Below are 17594 nucleotides of genomic sequence, written 5' to 3'. Positions count from 1 at the left end.
CCTTCTCAGTTTAAATGCTGCATCCCAGTCCTTCCTCTCTTGGGTAGACAATCTTACTTACCCACTAGGATTTTTGTCATTTTGTGGGGTTTTATTTGTTTTGTTTTGTTTTTTAATTTTTGAGAGAGAGTTTCATGTAGCTCAGGATGTTTTCCAACTTCCCCAGGTTCTTGGAGTTGGCACTCCAGTGTGTGCCCTCCTCAAAGGCTAGAGGACTCTGGTTGGCCACAGGGTACCTCCCAACTCCAAATAGTATGCCCAACTTCCTTTCTTTCCTCATCTCTGAACAAGCTATAATGAGTCTCTGTGGGTTTGTGTTTGGTTTGTTCTTTTTGGCCTGTCCTCAGTTCTTTCTGAACAATTTCCTGGACTTAATTCTGACCTTAGTATTTCATGTTTAGTACCCACAGGCTCCTTCCTGATCTGATAGAATCCAGCACCTTTTTAGGATACAGCATCTCTCCCACTCCCAAACACATTCTGGAAGTGAGCTAGGATCCTTCAGTTTCCACATCTTTTCTATTCCATTTTCCTCTTCCTCTGTATGTGTCCATATGTTCCTCCTAAGATCTCCCTGGGGCCAGGCAGCCTCTTAGGCTGTAGACAATACTGAACACCAGTGTCTTAAGGCCCCATTTCCATAGCATGTCCCCTTAGACCTGCTTCTGGGTTCTGGAAACCCAGTGGAATGCACTAGGCCCTCCCAGCGATTGCAGAATCACACACCCACACCTACAATCCTGCCCAATTTTAAAGCTCCTACCTCAGCCTCTTCCTGAGAGCCTTTCTTTTCTCAGTGGGAAGGGGTCTCCAGGCACTCCTGGATTCTTCCACATTTGCAACTTATACTCTACAGAGGTATGAGGTTCTCATGCCAGGCGTTCTCTCTATCCTACAGAACTTTTTGGGCCTTTTTTTTTTTTTTTCTTGTCAATTCAGTGGGGGTGGAATTGGTAGACATACATAATGCCTGAATGGCTTGACTTTTGTGTGGTTGCTGTCCTTGGCCTTTCTTTGCTGTCAGTCTATCCACAGACCTGTTTTCCTCTTTAGAGCTGACCTGCTCCTATCCAAGGGCATCAGCTTGCCTTTCCCCTCCCACACACAAGGCTCTGTATGCTATCTCCTCACTCACCCCTGTCCAACAAACTGAGTTTATTTCCTTAATGCAAGGCACTAAGATTCATCTAGAAATAGATTTTAAATGTCCTAAAATATTCTAAAGATAATAGAGAAAAGTGGCAGCATCCAGGGCAGGGGTGCCGGGGAGAAGAGCGATGATGTTTATAGACAGGCTGTGTTAGTAGGCCCGGGACTTAGCCCCTGGGTAGCCATTAACTGGTAGGACTTTTGTTGGGGGCTAGAAGCCTTTTTGCCCTTCAAGCCTGCAGTTAGGCATCCTACCAACAGCAAGACTGATGGATACCCTCTTTGCAGCAGACACAGAGGCCACACTCGTCGAGGCCGGGACGGTCTTGGCCGAAGAAAACTCACTCGGCAGAGACGGGCTGCAAAGATGGCCTTGCACCCACAGGCTGGAAGACCTCATGGCCATCACAGAGATGGAAGTGAGCCACAAGCTGAAGCCACAGCCCAGGACATGGGGAGGCGTCCTTCCCCAGGCAGGGTGGGACCAGCTGTCTGCCCCATCCGAGGGTTGAGATCTCAGGCTGCTCGAAGACCCCGAAGGGGTGTAGGGACAACATCTTCCTCAAGGGTTCCTCGTTCTGGTGCCCTCATGCCTGCAACTCACAGTCGTACAAGATTCATCCACTGCCGGGGTCAGCCCCCTCGGGCCCATGTCAGCTCCAAGAGACCCAAACGATCCAGGATCCGTCGATGCCACCCTCAGGTGCCAGGTGAATATAGAGTGACCCTGGGACTTGTTCCATATACCCTCAAGTCAGGGCCTCCAGGGACAGCATCTCATAGGGAGGTGACTAGGCTCACACTAGGCCATACCCAGCCAGACAGCTAGACAGGCCCCGAGAGAAGCTACCAGGGCCTACATACTAGGGACACTATGCTCAAGAATCTGAAGGCTCTACCAGTTCATGCCATCACAGTGGGCACTCACTACCCCAACTCCACTTAGTGTAGCCACCTCTCATCTCTCCTGGTTGACCATAGACCTTTGGGTCACCCATGATGTCATCATAGACATTGTGACCCCTGCCCTTTGGAGACATCCCCATATCGTGTCTGTAAGGGCTCCTGCCTCATACTCCAGCCCACTCCCTGCATGGAGCCTGCTCTGCTGGTAAGGAGGGTGGAGGTGGGGCCACCCACTTCACCCCACTGTAGTCTCTACACTACCTGGACTCTGCCTGATTTAAGGCTGGTGGAAACTGTCTCCTTTCTTGGGTGTAATGACCCTCAACCCCCTGGTCAGGTCTTTGTTGGGCTGAAGAGAGGTCCAGAGGGGCTGCATTAGTTTCCAGTAGCTTCTGGCATTGGCTGGGCTCAGGCAGATAGAGTGGGTACCTCCCCATTCCTCCACCTGACACCACTGGTCTCCAGGCTGGACCCATGAGAAACGGATGGGGAGCAGTGTCGAGGAGGGGCTCCGGCCTGAGCTAAGTCAGCTGGACCAAGATGCAGGTGGGGCTTCTGGCAGCTGGGAGGGGCAGGAAAAACCCTACTGAGCCAGAAACCTGAGGCCTCTGACCACCTACCTGCCCACAGACCTCCTAGAGGAAGAAGAAGCTGCCAGAATACCTGTGACCTCCCTGGAGGGGCTCTTTCTGGAAGGGGACAAGCAGCCCAATTCTGGTCAGGGCCCTTTCTTTTACATCGGAGGCACCAATGGAGCATCAATGTAAGTGGGGTTTGGGCAGCCCTGGTCTGCCTTCCCACCCCTGGCCTGGACCTAGCCCAAGATGCTGCTGTAGGCAGCCACTCCTGCCCTGACTTCCTCAGAGAACCCCAAGGCCCCCAGTTACTGCTGCCTTCTACCCCACAGAATCAGCAACTACTGTGAGAGCAAGGGCTGGCAACGCACTCAAGACAGTCGCTGTGAGGACTGCAAGCTAAAGTGGTGTGAGATCAAGTGCAGAGACAACTACTGCAACTTCCGGGAAGGTAGGGGACATCCCTGAGGGGACGGGATGTGGTACAGCTTCAAGGCACCACCCATATACCCCTCTTTGTCCTGCCAGGCCAGCAGTTGCTGTTCCAGCTCCCCAACAATAAGCTGCTCACTACCAAGATCGGGTTGCTCAGTGCCCTGCGGGAGCATGCACGAACTTTGAGTAAAGCCAGGCTGCTGCCCAGTACCCAAACCAAGTGAGCCCACCCTGCCCAGCCCCAGAGACACACCCATTTCTACCTCCATTTATCTCTTTAGGACCATTTTCCCTATTCCATAAGCTCACCACTCACTCTGCAGCTCCTCAGCAACCACTCTCCTTCACATGTTCCACCCTCTTCCCACTGGTCTACCAATCTGCTTCTACTCCAGCACATGCCCACCATCCTCTACTCAGACATCTTTGCTCTATGCCACCCACAGATATCCCTCACTACTCATCCATTGCTCCCACCCACTTTGCCATCATTTTGCTCCTACTCTTTATCTGTCCAGTCATATCCATCCAGTTTCCTCTAAACCTACCACTCAGCCAAGCTGAACCACTCAACCAGCATGGTTCACTGATTACTTGCCCAGCCATTATTCACCCAAACATTTATTTAGGGATCTATCTACTCATCCAACCAACTGTTCACCATCTGCCCCTCAAGGCAGCATTTAGAATATAGCCATTCATAACACCATCTTGACATCTGTGTATCCAGCTGTCCACTTCCTACTAACTTTGACCAGCAACTCAAAGAAGCTCAGATATGAGATACATAAAAGAATGTTCTGCAAGGGCACAGTGTGAACAAAGGCCTTGTAAGGAAATAGCTAAGAAGGCTGGAGGACACAACAGTGAATGCCCCTTCCAGCTAGCCTACAGGTCAAACTACCAGATCACTGGCCAAGTCTGAGGCAGAGGATGAAAGCCCTCCCATGTCTTCACCTCCCTGCTCTCCCAAGGGTCCTGAAAATGGAAGAGTTTTTTCCAGAGACCTATCGGCTGGACATCAGGGACGAGAGACAGGCTTTCTTCACTCTATTTGATGGTGAGAGGCCCCTGGGCAGGGCTAGGCACACTAAAACGGTAGATAAGATCAGGTTCAGACCCCAGCAGGGTGGGAGGAAGGTTGGGCAAAGCCAGCCCTGGAAAAGGTGGGATAGTTCTTGAGAGGAAAAGTAAAGCCAGAGCTTACGAGTTGGTTTCTGGTGTTACGGGGTTGGAGAAAGAGAGTTGTGGCCTTAGTTAGAGGTAGGGGTGTGACAGGGCCATAACCAGATTATGGGTATGATCAAGGTGAGACAAAGGAACAACCCTGTAAACGGGGGCAAGGTAGTGAAATCCGGGTAGGACAAGGGTTGAAGCCAGCCGGAGCTGGTTGGAGTGGTCAGGGCTGAGAGCAAGAGATAATGAAAGGGTATGGTCAGGGCCGGGGAAGGGTGAGGGATGGGAGGGGCAAGGAGTACTCAGGGCCAGAGGCTCAGGGGTTACTCCCTGCAGAAACCCAGATATGGATCTGCAAGCCCACGGCCTCCAACCAGGGAAAGGGCATCTTTCTGATCAGGAGCCAGGAGGAGGTTGCTGCCCTGCAGGCCAAGACCCAGAGCATTGAGGACGACCCCATCTACCGCAAGATGCCCTTCCGTGCACCTCAGGCGCGGGTGGTGCAGAGGTGTGGGCATGGATGCCAGGAAGGGCCTGGGTCTCAGCAGGGATAATCCAGACCAGCTGGTGCCTGTGAATCCTGGTGATAGTCAGCAGTGCCGCAGAGAAGCCCCTGGCCATAGCAGGCTGCAGCACCCAATCAACCTGCCTCAAGCAGCCCACATCTAGCCCTACAGCCTGTGCAGGGGAGGTGTCACATTTAGCTGGGGTGGCAGACAAGACTGCCCTTAAACACAGGCTCTGGGGGAGAAGGGTTTGTCAAGGAGGGCTTGGTACCTATGTCCTCTGTCCTGCAGCTGTCTTCCCTACTCTCCAGCCCAGCCAGCCAGCTACAGCCTATCTGCAACACAAAGCTGACCAATGGCCCATCTGTCTACAGTGGGGTACAGATCCTCAGTTTCACAGAGGACTAGGAGGGAAAACTCAGCTCACTCTTAGAAAGGTTCCAGTAGTGCCTTACCCTCTGCCAATATTTACCCTTTCTCTGGCCATAGCTGCTATTCGCTGCCCCCTTCCCTTCCATAGAGCCCTCCCAAACATGCTCTTCCTACCTTAAGTCTTAAAGATCTGAAGTGTCCTATGTGGAATATCCTCTCCCTTCCAAGCCACTCACTGTTCATGGGATATTGGTGAAATTATTAAGGCCATTCCACGTAGTTAAAAGGGAGGTTTATTTTGTGGGGTAACTTACAAATGAAGGGATAGGTTGTAGGGTCTGGCAAAGGTATGGCGCAGTCCGGCAGTGTTCTCTGAAGAACTCTGCTTGGTCTACCTCCAGCGTCCAGGGTCCCAGACCCAAGAGAGACCTCTCCTCTCGATCTTGGGTCTTCTGCTTCCTCCCTCAGCCCCGCCTTGTGGGCGTGACCATTACCGAAGCCTCAATGGGGGTTGGAACTTCCAGGCTGAGGCTGGGATGGCTACCCACTACAGCCTATTGTCAGCCTTCCTCCTCCAGACAGCCCTCCCTGCCACAGGGGCCCAATCTGCTCCCATAAACTTCCTAGTAAAGTAAGAGCTGCACTTTAAGATGGCCAGACACTTGCAGTGGATAGAGATTTGGTTATGAGATCCTCTTCCAAATTCCTCTGACCAGTTCAGACTCAGAAATGTCCTCTGACCATAGACAGTGTTTAGTTAGTGGTTATGCCTGGGACAGGGTGGGAGGCAATGAGGAAATGGTCGTTATGGGGATGACAGATCTAGGTTAGCTGGCCAAGCAACTCAACCCCAGGTGACCCTTATGGTATCCCCTAGATATGTCCAGAACCCGCTGCTGCTAGATGGGAAGAAGTTTGATGTACGCTCCTACCTGCTCATTGCCTGTGCCATGCCCTACATGGTCTTTTTTGGCCATGGCTATGCCCGCCTCACCCTCAGCCTGTATGACCCTCATTCCAGTGACCTCAGCGGTCACTTGACCAATCAGGTAAGAACCCTTTATAGAAGAAGCCCTTTTCCTATAGGTGTGGATGAGCTCAGAAAATACCCTCATTGCTTAAGAATGCAGAAGAAGGGTCTAGTTTTAGACTGCCTGCCCAGGCTTCAAAGTGGCCAGCAGCCTTTGTCTACCTTTTGCCCCAACAGAGACTCAGGTGTCCTACAGAAGTGCCTTAGAGCCTGAATCCTTCGATCAGCTGCCATTGGTGTGCTGATCAAAGGCCTAATGGGAGAATCTGGAGTGAGAGATTCCTTGTTTAGGGTCTGTGGGGATTTACTGACTGGGAAGTTTCAAGGCATAAAGGTGTATGCATGAGGATCTCATAGGCAGTTCTCATGGGAGAGAGGAATGGAGCTCCTGTGAAGGTCAGAAGGTTAGGGTAAAGCCTTCATAGAGTGGTCCCTTCAGAGAGTGACCTCTAGGCTCTGCTTTTGCTGTAGTTCATGCAGAAGAAGAGTCCCCTGTACATGCTGCTGAAAGAGAGCACTGTGTGGAGCATGGAGCACCTCAACCGATACATCAATGACAAGTTTAGGAAGACCAAGGGCCTTCCCAGAGATTGGGTCTTCACCACCTTCACGGTCAGTGTGGCTTTGAGTCAGGAATCTGTGTACATATTGCCCATGGGTAGGGATAGGCACGTGACTTTTCATGAGTCACTGCAGCACATATAGTTGTACCAAAGCCAAGCCTGATTGTTCCCGGTGTAATTTTCAATATCATGTTAAAGAGACCAAAATAGACATTCTTGTATTTCTTCCAATATGAGGGAAAGGCTTACATATTTCCTTCTCTCCCTAGTTTACTATTTTTAAAGGTAGGATGATGAGTAATGTAAAATGCTGTTCCTATACTGATTAAGATGGTTATGAGTTATTTTTCCTTCATTCCATTTATGTGTATTGCATAAGTATTTTTGTATCTGTGTTCATAAGTAATGCTGACCTATAGCTTTTCTTTAGTATTTTTATCTGATTTTGATATGAAAATGTATCATCTCCCTTTTACTATAGAAAATGTCTTGATATTTTATTCTGGTTCATAGTTTTAGAGATTTGAAGTCTATGATCAAATTGATACATGAGATGAGTAGGCTCTGCCACATTATCTCACTCCTGTGATAGTCTGCCCTGCTCAAATTTAAGAAACTGTAGATGGAAACCTCTGAAAACTATGAAGCAAAAATCTTTACTCTTTGAAAGTAATTCTCTTATGTATTTGTTACAATGAGAAAAACAAAAACAAAACATTGGTACATCCTGTGAAGCAGCCTGGACTTCCCTTTGTGGGAAGGTGTGTCGTTAGCACTGCCTTACTACCACCCCTCAGTCTCATTTGGTTGATGTCTGTTAAGATTTTCTATTCTTGTTTGTTTTTAGATTGTTCTATTTAGTTAGTTTTTCCTAGGAATTTTTCCAGTTCTCCTTGGTTATATAATGTGTTTTGTGTACATATATTTAGTTTCCTTAAATTCATTTTACTATGCTAGGCATGGTGGTGCTCACCTTTAATCCCAATGTGTGGAAGGCAGAGGCAAACATCTCTGAGTTCAAAGCCAGTCTTGTCTATATAGTTTCAGACCAATAAAAGTTACATGGTGAAGTCTACTGGGGAGCAGGAAAAGAAGAGAAGAGAGAGAAGGAGGAGGAAGAGAAGAAGGAAGGAAAAGGAAGGGAGGAGAAGGGGAGGGGAGAGGGAGGGGAGGGGAGGAAAGGAGAGGGGAGGAGAGGAAGGGAGGGGAAGGGAGAGGAGGAAAGGAGAGGGAAAGGTGAAAGGTAAAAGGAAAGGAACGGGAGGGGTAAGAAGAAGGGAAGGGAAGAAGGAAAGGAAGGAAGGGAAGGGAGAGAAAGAGACAGGAGCCAAGTGGGGTAACACAATGCCTGTAATCCTATCATTTGGGAGGTAGAGTCAGGAGTATCAGGAACTCAACATCATATTCAGCTACACAAAGAATTCAAAGATAGCCTCCTGACTCAAACAAAACAAAATGTTGAGGGCTAGGGTTATGCTCAGTGGTAGAACATTTGCCTAGCATGCACAAGAGCTTTGTGCTACTACACACACACACACATACACACACACACACACACACACACACACACACAAAGTAATGAATGAAAACTTTTTTATCCCAATATGTGTTGTATCTTAAAAATGTTCTTTGGAAGCTGAGGAGATAGACTGTAGTTAAGAGCACTTTATCTATAAGCATGAGTTCAAATCTCCAATACCCATATAAAAAGCCATTTGTGGCTGTGCATGCCTGTAACCCTACCACTGAAGAGTGGAGACAGGTAGATCCTAGGAGCTTGCTGGCTAGCCAGCCTAGCTGAAAAGGTGAGATTCTAGTTCAGTGAGAAACTGTGTCTCAAGACAATAAGACATAGAGTGATATAGGAAGACAACTTTTTTTGTTTTTTGTTTTTCGAGTTTCACACAGGGTTTCTCTGTATACTTTTGGAGCCTGTCCTGAATCTTGCTCTGTAGACCGGGCTGGTCTCGAACTCACAGAGATCCACCTGGCTCTGCCTCCCAAGTGCTGGGATTAAAGGTGTGTGCCACCACCACCTGCCAAAGGAAGACATCCAAGGTCGTGCTGTGCTCTCTGGAAGCATATGCACAGGTGTGCACTTCTGCACACTTACATGCATATACCACATACATTGCACATTCACACCATAACACACAGGCAGGCACACATGCAAACACACATTCCTGTGCATTTGAAAATATCATATAATGCACTGTTCATTAGAAGGTTCTGTAAAGGTTCTGTAAAGTTTTTTTTTGAGAGAAAGTCTCAGTATATAACCTTGACTACCCTGGAACTTGCTATGTAGACCAGGATGGCCTCAAACTCATAAGAGATCCAACTGCCTTTGCTTCCTGAGTGCTAAGATTAAAAGCATATGCACCACATTCAATGTTAAATACACTTTTAACATCCATTTTTGAGTGGAGAGGAAGGTCACAGCACACATGTGGAGGTCAGAAGATGACTTTCAGGAACTCTCCTTCCACCATATGCATCCTGGGATGAAACTTAGGTGGTTAGGCTTGGCAGCAAGCACCTTTACTAGCTAAGCCACTTTACCAGCCCTTATTTTGTATATTATTGTATGTGTTTACATATGTGTGTGAGTGTACACATGCCATGTGAGAATGTTGAGGTCAGAGTACCTAGGAAGTGGTTCTTTCTTCCACTGTGGGACCTGGGGACTGATATCACATCATAAGCCTAGTATGACAAGTGTCTTTACCCACTGAGCTATCTTGTTAGTCCCTTTTAAATAAAGTGTGTGTGTGTGTGTGTGTGTGTGTGTGTGTGTGTGTGTGTGAATGAGAGAGAGAGTTTGTGTGTGTGTGCATGATATTATATGTGCTGATGTGTGGAGATCAGAGGACAACTTTGTAGAGTCAGTTCTCATAATCTACCTTAATATGGGTTCAAAGGATCAAACTCAGGTCACCATACTTGCACAACAAGCACCTTCATTCATTGAGCCATCTTACAAGCCTGTCCAACCCATTTGTTTGTAGTATTGGTCAAGTCTTCTGTTTGCTTTTTAACCATCTATGTATCTAGTCCATTCATTATCTATCTATTCATCTGTTTATTTGGGTTTTTTAAGACAGGGTTTCTCTGTATAACCCTGGCTGTCCTGGAATTCATTCTGTAGACCACGCTGGCCTCAAACTCATAGAGATCCATCTGCCTCTATCTCCTGAGTGCTGAGATTAAAGGCATTGGCTTCCATCACTCAGCGCTATTTATTTTCTATGTCTCATATGCCTTCGGTTTTTTACTTCTTCAACTACTACCTCTTATTAGAGTAGATATGTTTTCTAGTGTGTCATTTTGATTGTAATTTTATTGTTTTCTTAGTGGTTGTATTTGGAATTACCATTAATATCTTAATCATAACTATTTAGTTCAGATAAACATAGAAAAGCACTTCCTGTTATATAGCTCTATTTTCTCTTGTTCTGCTATTGCAATAAACTACAGGTCTACACATTTGTGACTTTAGATTTGTTTTATTCAGTTGTCTTTTAGGAAAAAGCAATTTCAGGTGAAAAATACATATGCTATCTTTTTATTTTAATTTATTTATTTTTGTTTTTTTGAGAACAGGGTTTTCTTGGCTGTCCTGAAATTTCCTCTGTAGATGAGGCTGGCCTTGAACTCAGAGATCCTCCTGTTTCTGCCTCCTGAGTGCTAGAATTAAAGGCATGCACCACCACCACCCCGCTCATATGCTATCTTGTATTTAACATAGTCACCTTGACTAGGATTCTTCATTTTATTTCTTCCTTTCATTGGAAGGACTAAAGGGCATGCATACTCTGTTTTTCCTTGTGAGAAAATTTCTTTTTTTTTTTTTTTTTTTAAGACTGGGTCACACCATGTAGACCAAGCTGGCCCCAAACTCACAGAGATCCGCCTGCCTCTGCCTCTTGAGTGCTGGGATTAAAGACATGCAACACTACACCACTGGCCTTATTCGGGAATTGTCTTAATTTCTCCATTAAAAAAAATACTTTAATTTTTTAATGTGTTTGAGTGCCTACATGTATGTTTGGGCACCATGTATGTGCCTGGTGCTCAAAGAGGCCTGAAGGAGGTTTTGGATCCCTTGGAACTGGAGTTAGAAGAGATTGTGGACTGCCAGGGGTAGACAATGGAAACCTAACTGGGGTCCTTTGCAAGAACAGCAAGTGCTCTTAACAGTTGAGCAATTTCTTCAGTTTATTATTATTTCTCCATTCTTGAAGTATGATTTTGTTGAATAGAGAAATTCTTTTTACTAGTGTGTATGTGTGTGTGTGTGTGCTGTGTATGTATGTTGATGTCTGTACATGTAGCACATGCATGTAGAAGCCTGTGGTAGATGTCTTATGTCCTTCCTCAATCACTCTCCACCTTTATTTTTTGAGACAGGATCTCTTACTAAACCTGAAATTCATAAGTAGGCTAAAATGGCTAGACCATGAGCTTCAAAGATCTGTCTATATCACCACCAAAGACTAGAGTTATAGGCATGCAATTGCTATGCTTAACTATTTGTATGGGTTTTATGACACTGAATTCAGTCTGTGCTTGTATAGATGGCACTTTGCCAACTAAGCTCCCCCCCCCCCCTTTTGGAGATAGAATTCTTAGTTGGCAGTTTTTTTCTTTCAGTATTTGGAATATGTCGTTCCTTTGCCTTCAGGCCTCATGATTTCTGATGAAACTGACTATTAATCTTATTGAGTATCCCTTTTATGTGATAAATTGCTTATCTTGATAATTTCAACATTCTCTGCCTTTTTTATGATTTTGTATGTACCTGTGTGTTTGTGTATGTGTTCATGTGTATGAGTATATGTGTGCAATTATGGAGGCCAGAGGTCAACTTCAGATGTTGTTGCTCAGGTGTCTGTCATCCTCACTTTTTAAAGACAAAGTCATATCTTCATTGGCTTAAAGTTCACTGATTTGGCTAGGCCAGCAAACTTCAGGGATCTGTCTGTCTCTGCCTTCCCAACACAAGAATTGCAAATAAAGAGCCATCACACCAACTTAAATGGGTTCTGGGGACTGAACTCAGGTCCTCATGCTTGTTAGCACATGCTTTGCTGACTAGGCTGTCTCCCAAGCCCTCTTTATCTTTTAAAAGTCTGTTTATGATGTGATAAATCCATTAATTCTTCCTGCTTGTGCTTCATTGCATGATTTAAATTAGAGGTTAATGTTTTATATCAAACTTAGAAACCTTTCCATCATTTCTTACAATACCTTGTCCCTTTTTTTCTTTCTGGGATTCTCAGTATGTATATCTGCTGAATTAGTTCCCATCCCCAAGCTTCTGAAGCTTTATTTTTTCCCATTACTTTTTATTTTCTTCAGAGTAGATAATTTCAATTGATCTGCTTTCAAATTACTTCAATTTCTGAACCCTTCCAGTGATTAGGGAAGCAAAGGATGGCAAAGAATCATGTGATCCTCCTGCTTTAGTTTGCTCAGTCTGGGACTACAGACATGCACCGCCATATCCAGTCCTATGACAAAATATATATATTGGCCCTGTGGTGGTGGCACATGCCTTTACTCTGGGCTCTCAGGAGACAGAGGCAAGTGGATCTCCATGAGTCTGAGGTCAGTCTGGATTACAAAGAGAGTTCTAGGACATCCAGAGCTGTTACACAGAGAAACCCTGCCTCAAAATATATATAATGTGTATGGGTGTTTTGTCTGCATGTATGTCTGTATACTGAGTGCATGCCTGGTGCTGGCAAAGGCCAGATGAGAATGTCAGAACTGGAGTTACAGATGATTATATGCAGTCATGTAGGTGCTGGGAACTGAACCCAGATCCTCCGGAAGAACAAAGCAAGTGCTCTTAACCACTGAGCCATCTCTTAAATTCCAAGATCTGTTCTTTTTCTTTCTTAGTGTTTTTAAAAGAAATGTAGCCACTGTATTTTTCTACTCCAGAAATTCTAGTCCATTCCCTTTTATTCCCTTTTATATTCCCTCTCTCTCTCTCTCTCTCTCTCTCTCTCTCTCTCTCTCTCTCTCTCTCTGTGTGTGTGTGTGTGTGTGTGTGTGTGTGTGTGTGTGTGTGTGAGTGTGTGTGTGTGTGTGTGTGTGTTTTGTTTTCCCAGACAGGGTTTCTCTGTGTAGCCTTGACTGTCCTGGAACTCACTCTGTAGACCAGGTTGCCTCAAACTCATAGAGGTCCACCTGCCCCGCCTCCCAAGTACTGGGATTAAAGGCAAACCCAGCTAAAATCTTAATTACATTTTTAAAATGTATTAGGGGGTACACATCGCATGACGCATTTGTAGAGGTCAGAGGGCAACATATGGGAGTCATTTCTCCTTCCACTCTGTGGGTCCCAGAGATCAAACTCAGGTTATCAGGCTTACCGTTAGGAACCTTTACCCACTGACCATCTTAAGGGCCTCTATAATTTGTATCTCTTCATTGATGATATTCTCTGGTGAGACATCATCCTCAACTCTCCTTTGTTGTTTTCTAAAGGGGTCTTCCAACAAACCTTCAAACTTAGGAAAACTAATAGATGGAATTATTTGTAAATTAGACAAGTTCTGCTATTTCCAAGACAGATATATTTTTCAAAGTTTTCACTGAGCTGAGAAACATAGAGTGAAACTAACTAGGGCAACTTGAAGTGCTATAATATTCTCTCTTCTACCAGGATTTTGTATGTTCTAGTTGTCTGTCTCTCTGTTGTGAGTTCTAATTTTCTTTAATTTTGTATCTCCTAGTACCTGCCTCACAGTAGAAGCCCCATGATTTTGTTGAATGGGTTTCTGACTGTGAGCCTGTAACTCTGAGCTTGTGAAAGTGTGGGCAGTTACAGCTATGCAGGTGAGGGTGAGAGTGCGGGTGAGAGGTGTGACTGATTGCTCAGACCTAGGAGATTTCATCTGGGCCAACAGGCGACAGCCAGGATCCTTCCCTGCTTCACCCACAGAAGCGGATGCAGCAGATCATGGCCCACTGCTTCCTGGCTGTCAAGTCCAAGCTGGAGTGCAAGCTGGGTTACTTTGATCTCATTGGCTGTGATTTCCTGATTGATGAGAACTTCAAGGTGCTGTCTTGGGAAGATGTCTGGTAGGCTGGTACAAGGAGGTAGGGCCCATCTGTACATTGACCACATAAGTAGGCCCAATAGGTGGACTCATCCCTAAGGTCAGATGTGTTCATAAAGCTCATCTCCTAGTAGAACTGAGCAGCAGCTTTAACTCCTTGAGCAAACACCGGGAACAAAGCCATGGAAAGATACAATCTGCCCAGAATCACATAGCTGCATAGGGACCAGAGTCCCAGCTTCTTACTGGTCAACTGGGCTGTAGGTGGATAGAGATACTGACCACTGTCTGCCACAGGTGTGGCTGCTGGAGATGAACTCCAACCCTGCCCTACATACCAACTGTGAAGTCCTGAAGGAGGTGATCCCTGGAGTGGTTATGGAGACCTTGGGTGAGCTCCGGGTAGCCTCATGTCACAACATTCCTATATACTTTTGTCCAGTTCTGAGTACCCCATCCTACTTGCCTCCAAGTTCCGACTCCACAAGTCTGGTTTTCCAACTCCCCATAATCTGCATGGCAGCCAAACCCTCTCTCTGCTCCTATTTCTCTGTCACCTGATCCAGTCCCTCACGGATCCCTTTCTTCCCTTGTTTCCAGACATGCTGGAGAGGTTGCCCTGCTCCAAACCTCCCTCTCATCATTCACCTTGTCGCTACCCTGCCTCCACAGATCTAGCTCTTGAGACCTGCCAAAAGAGCTTGCATAGTCAGAAGATGCTGCCTCTGCTGTCACAGCGTCGCTTTGTGCTCCTTTACAACGGCGAGACCACGGACCTGTGGCCGCGCTTGGGAGGCTCGCGCCCCCTTGCCCGCCTGCCTCCGCCGCCGCCGCCGCCGCCGCCTCCCCGGCCCACCTGTGAGGTCGCACCCTCTGCACTGTCCTCAGTACGTGCCGCTGCAGACCGGCCTGGCGCACGCAAGCCCGTGCCTTCCAGGGACGCTCCCATATGCGCTTTCCGCAAATCGCGGCTGCCTGACTCCAGCGGAGGATCCGGAGCGGAGTCTGAGCCCTCTCTCTGTTCTGGGTCCCCAGAAGGCAGCAGGGACGCGGTTGGGGAGCCCTCCCTGGGGCAGCCCGAAGAAGAACGCGAGGAGGAACAGAGGAGCGCTAGCCACCGGGGCTCCTAGCCACCACAAGCATCCAGATCCCCTGCTCACGGCTGTGCCCTCTCCGGGACCTATAAAAGCTACTTTGTGACAAACGCGGCCTCCAGAAGCCAGTCCCACTTGGGCGCCCTAAGCCCTTCTGTCCCCCTCCTCTCTTTGTTCCTTGGGGAGAGGGAGCTGCTTGCAGAATGGGAGTGCATCCTTCAGGGAGGGAAAAACTCCACTGACCTGTTTTTCCTTCTATGGGGCAGCCCACCAAATCCTGGGTCCCCACTTACTCATCCTGTAGGATCCTCCTGGAAATTCTATGGCCTTCATGACCTCTGCAGCCTGGCATTGGAACCCACCCGGTGTTCCGTGGAGTCCCCAGGAAAGGTCTTGGATGACCATGGAACTCTGGAAGCACCTCCCTACCCCATGGTGAGTGCTGGGGTTCATCCTCAAACTGCCTACCATCTTTCTTCTGGCCTTTCAGACACTATGTGGAACACTGTCTACAGCATGCATCTCCTACTTCCCTACAAAGGCCCTGGAGTTTATCTGGGATGAGAGGCACAGAGGAGTTGGCCAAGACAGGGCAGTTCCCAGGAAGGATGACACTAAGCTGGCATTGGTGATTGCTGCATTTTCCCCACCCCCATCCCCCAATATTCATGCTCCTAGTTAGCATGGGGTTTTGAAAAGAGGACTCTGACTACCTCATATCTTACACCAAAGTGGCCAGGACCCTGCCTGTAAGTTCCTCCAGCCAACCTCTGTCCCCTTAAGTTACTCCACCCCTACAAAACTCCCAAAACACCTCCCACCAACTTCCAGAAGGCTCTGCTCAACTTGAATACTCTCTTTCATATCCAAAGTAGCAGATTCCTCTTCCTTGCCCTCCCTTCTGACCTGTAATTGGTCCCAAATATCAGGCCTAACTTCATCACGTGTGGGAGGAGTGCCAGACTAGTCCTTGTTCTTAATTGGAGTAAAATCCCTCAGGAGGTAAGGAAATCTTCCTTGCACAGTTGTTTAAACTGGGCGCAATTCTTAGGATGCAATGGCCTGCCCACCAGTCAACTGCTCTGTCAACTGCTTGCTGCTCTGGCCAGCCAGCATACAGGGAGGTTCTGTTCCAGGAACCCTTAACCATAGAACTGAGGTTCAGAGAGGTAAAGTAAGGCCCTCAGGTCCCAGAGGAAATGATCATGGAGACCCTACTTTAGCTTGTGAGCATCCCACGTCTCTCCACATCCCCCACAATCCTTCTCCATTCAGACTGCCTGCTCCACCCCAAACGTTCTAGCCTACTCTCTTCCAAGTTCAGTCTTCCTGCTGTGGCCTAGAGCGTAAGGTATAAGGTACAGTATAAGCTCAATCTTATCCTTATGTGATCAAGCCCAGTGTCTCCTGTAACAGTCTAGGGAAGAGCCTGTCCATGGTCAAAGGGTCTCTGGTCATCTGCTCTGAAGCCCACTAAAGCTAGGCTCCCCAGAGCCTAAGCGCCAAGATTTTGGTGAATCCATACCTGTTACTGGGATCAGGGTCACATTTTGCTGGCATTCATGGTGCTACATAGCCATGTCCCTTGGAGCCACTGTCACTACATTCTCAACTTGTGTCTCCTCCAAATCCTGTGTTTCCCATAGCCTCCCCTACTTCTCACAGTTCCCTTGATGTGTCCCTTGATGGCATCACCAGGGTCATAAATATTTCTGCTCTCAGCTGCCACATGGAGCTGCAGCCCTGCTCCCCAGGGGATGTCTCAGGTCAGTAGAGGAGGTAACAAAGCTCTCAGGAAGGAGATGCTCCTGCTGCTGTTGTGGGGACATGGAGCCTCTATGAGACCACGATGTAACAAATACTTGTTGGCAGGAGCCTGTCTTGCCCTGCCAACCACAGGTTCCCCAAGGGCTTGAGCTCTCTGCTACCCTTCATTCCTGGCAGCTGCAGAGCATCATGTCAATGAATAAAGGTTTCAGAGACCTCCTGCTGCTCACTCATCCCACAGGAGTGATGAGTGATGACCCCATCAACCCCCCTCCAGGTCCTCCTCAACTCTTTACAGCCCACATGTAAGTTCCCCAGACTCCTGAGTTTAGGACCTCATAAAGCTCTGGGGACAGAGGGGCTATGAGGCATCTGAGCATCTGGCCACCTGGCAGATTCAAGGTATTCTCTAATATTCAAATAATATGACAGGACCAGAGCTTAAGGAGCTGAAAGATAGCATCAAGACTGGGCTGGCCCTACAGAGCAATTGATTACCACTGGGGCTGGTCACCAAGAACAGGGCTCCCAACAGCTGAATGTGTCCTTCCACTCTTCTATATCACTCCTTCCCTATTCTCCTAGGAGAGAATCCAGAGGCCCTACTGTAAAGAGTGTCAAGAGCTTCCTTTACCATCAGAAGATGTGGGGAAGTGAGCTGCTCACAGCTCTGACCTAAGCACCCTCTACCTCCTGTTGTCCCTGCAGCCAGTACAGACCTTCACCACACACACACACACACACACACACACACACACACACACACACACACACACACTGTAGCCCCCCTCAGTCTGGGTCCGGAGTTTTCTGAGCACCTTAGTTTCAGACAAACAATAGTGGGACATCATACATACCTTCCCACTCTAGTTCCTCCCCATCTAAGAAGGGGCCAGGAGAGCCAGTGCCTGGTTTTCAGAAAAGCATCCCAATTCATGGAGCCTCTTG

At 47.5% G+C, this 17594-nt stretch overlaps 1 protein-coding gene across 2 annotated transcripts; it reads left to right on the top strand.

Moving 5' to 3' along the window:
- The first annotated feature begins 1501 nt into the window (after positions 1-1501).
- Positions 1502-14968, top strand: Ttll10 (tubulin tyrosine ligase like 10). 2 transcript variants are annotated; one of them, XM_036180169.1, is made up of 13 exons: positions 1517-1568; positions 1656-1859; positions 2521-2601; positions 2686-2818; positions 2963-3081; positions 3159-3285; positions 4040-4125; positions 4578-4749; positions 5997-6168; positions 6621-6761; positions 13668-13784; positions 14083-14176; positions 14458-14968. In XM_036180169.1, the coding sequence occupies exons 1-13, from the start codon at positions 1517-1519 to the stop codon at positions 14913-14915; spliced, it is 1956 nt and encodes a 651-aa protein (XP_036036062.1). In that variant the 3' UTR covers positions 14916-14968. The 2 variants fall into 2 exon arrangements, with proteins under 2 accessions (XP_036036064.1, XP_036036062.1); XM_036180171.1 differs by having other exon boundaries at positions 1502-1859.
- The last annotated feature ends 2626 nt before the right edge of the window (positions 14969-17594 follow it).

Source organism: Onychomys torridus, chromosome 2, assembly GCF_903995425.1.
Source record: "Onychomys torridus chromosome 2, mOncTor1.1, whole genome shotgun sequence".
Lineage (NCBI taxonomy): Eukaryota > Metazoa > Chordata > Mammalia > Rodentia > Cricetidae > Onychomys > Onychomys torridus.
Note: the sequence above shows the minus strand (reverse complement) of the source record. Positions and strands in the feature narration are given on the sequence as shown.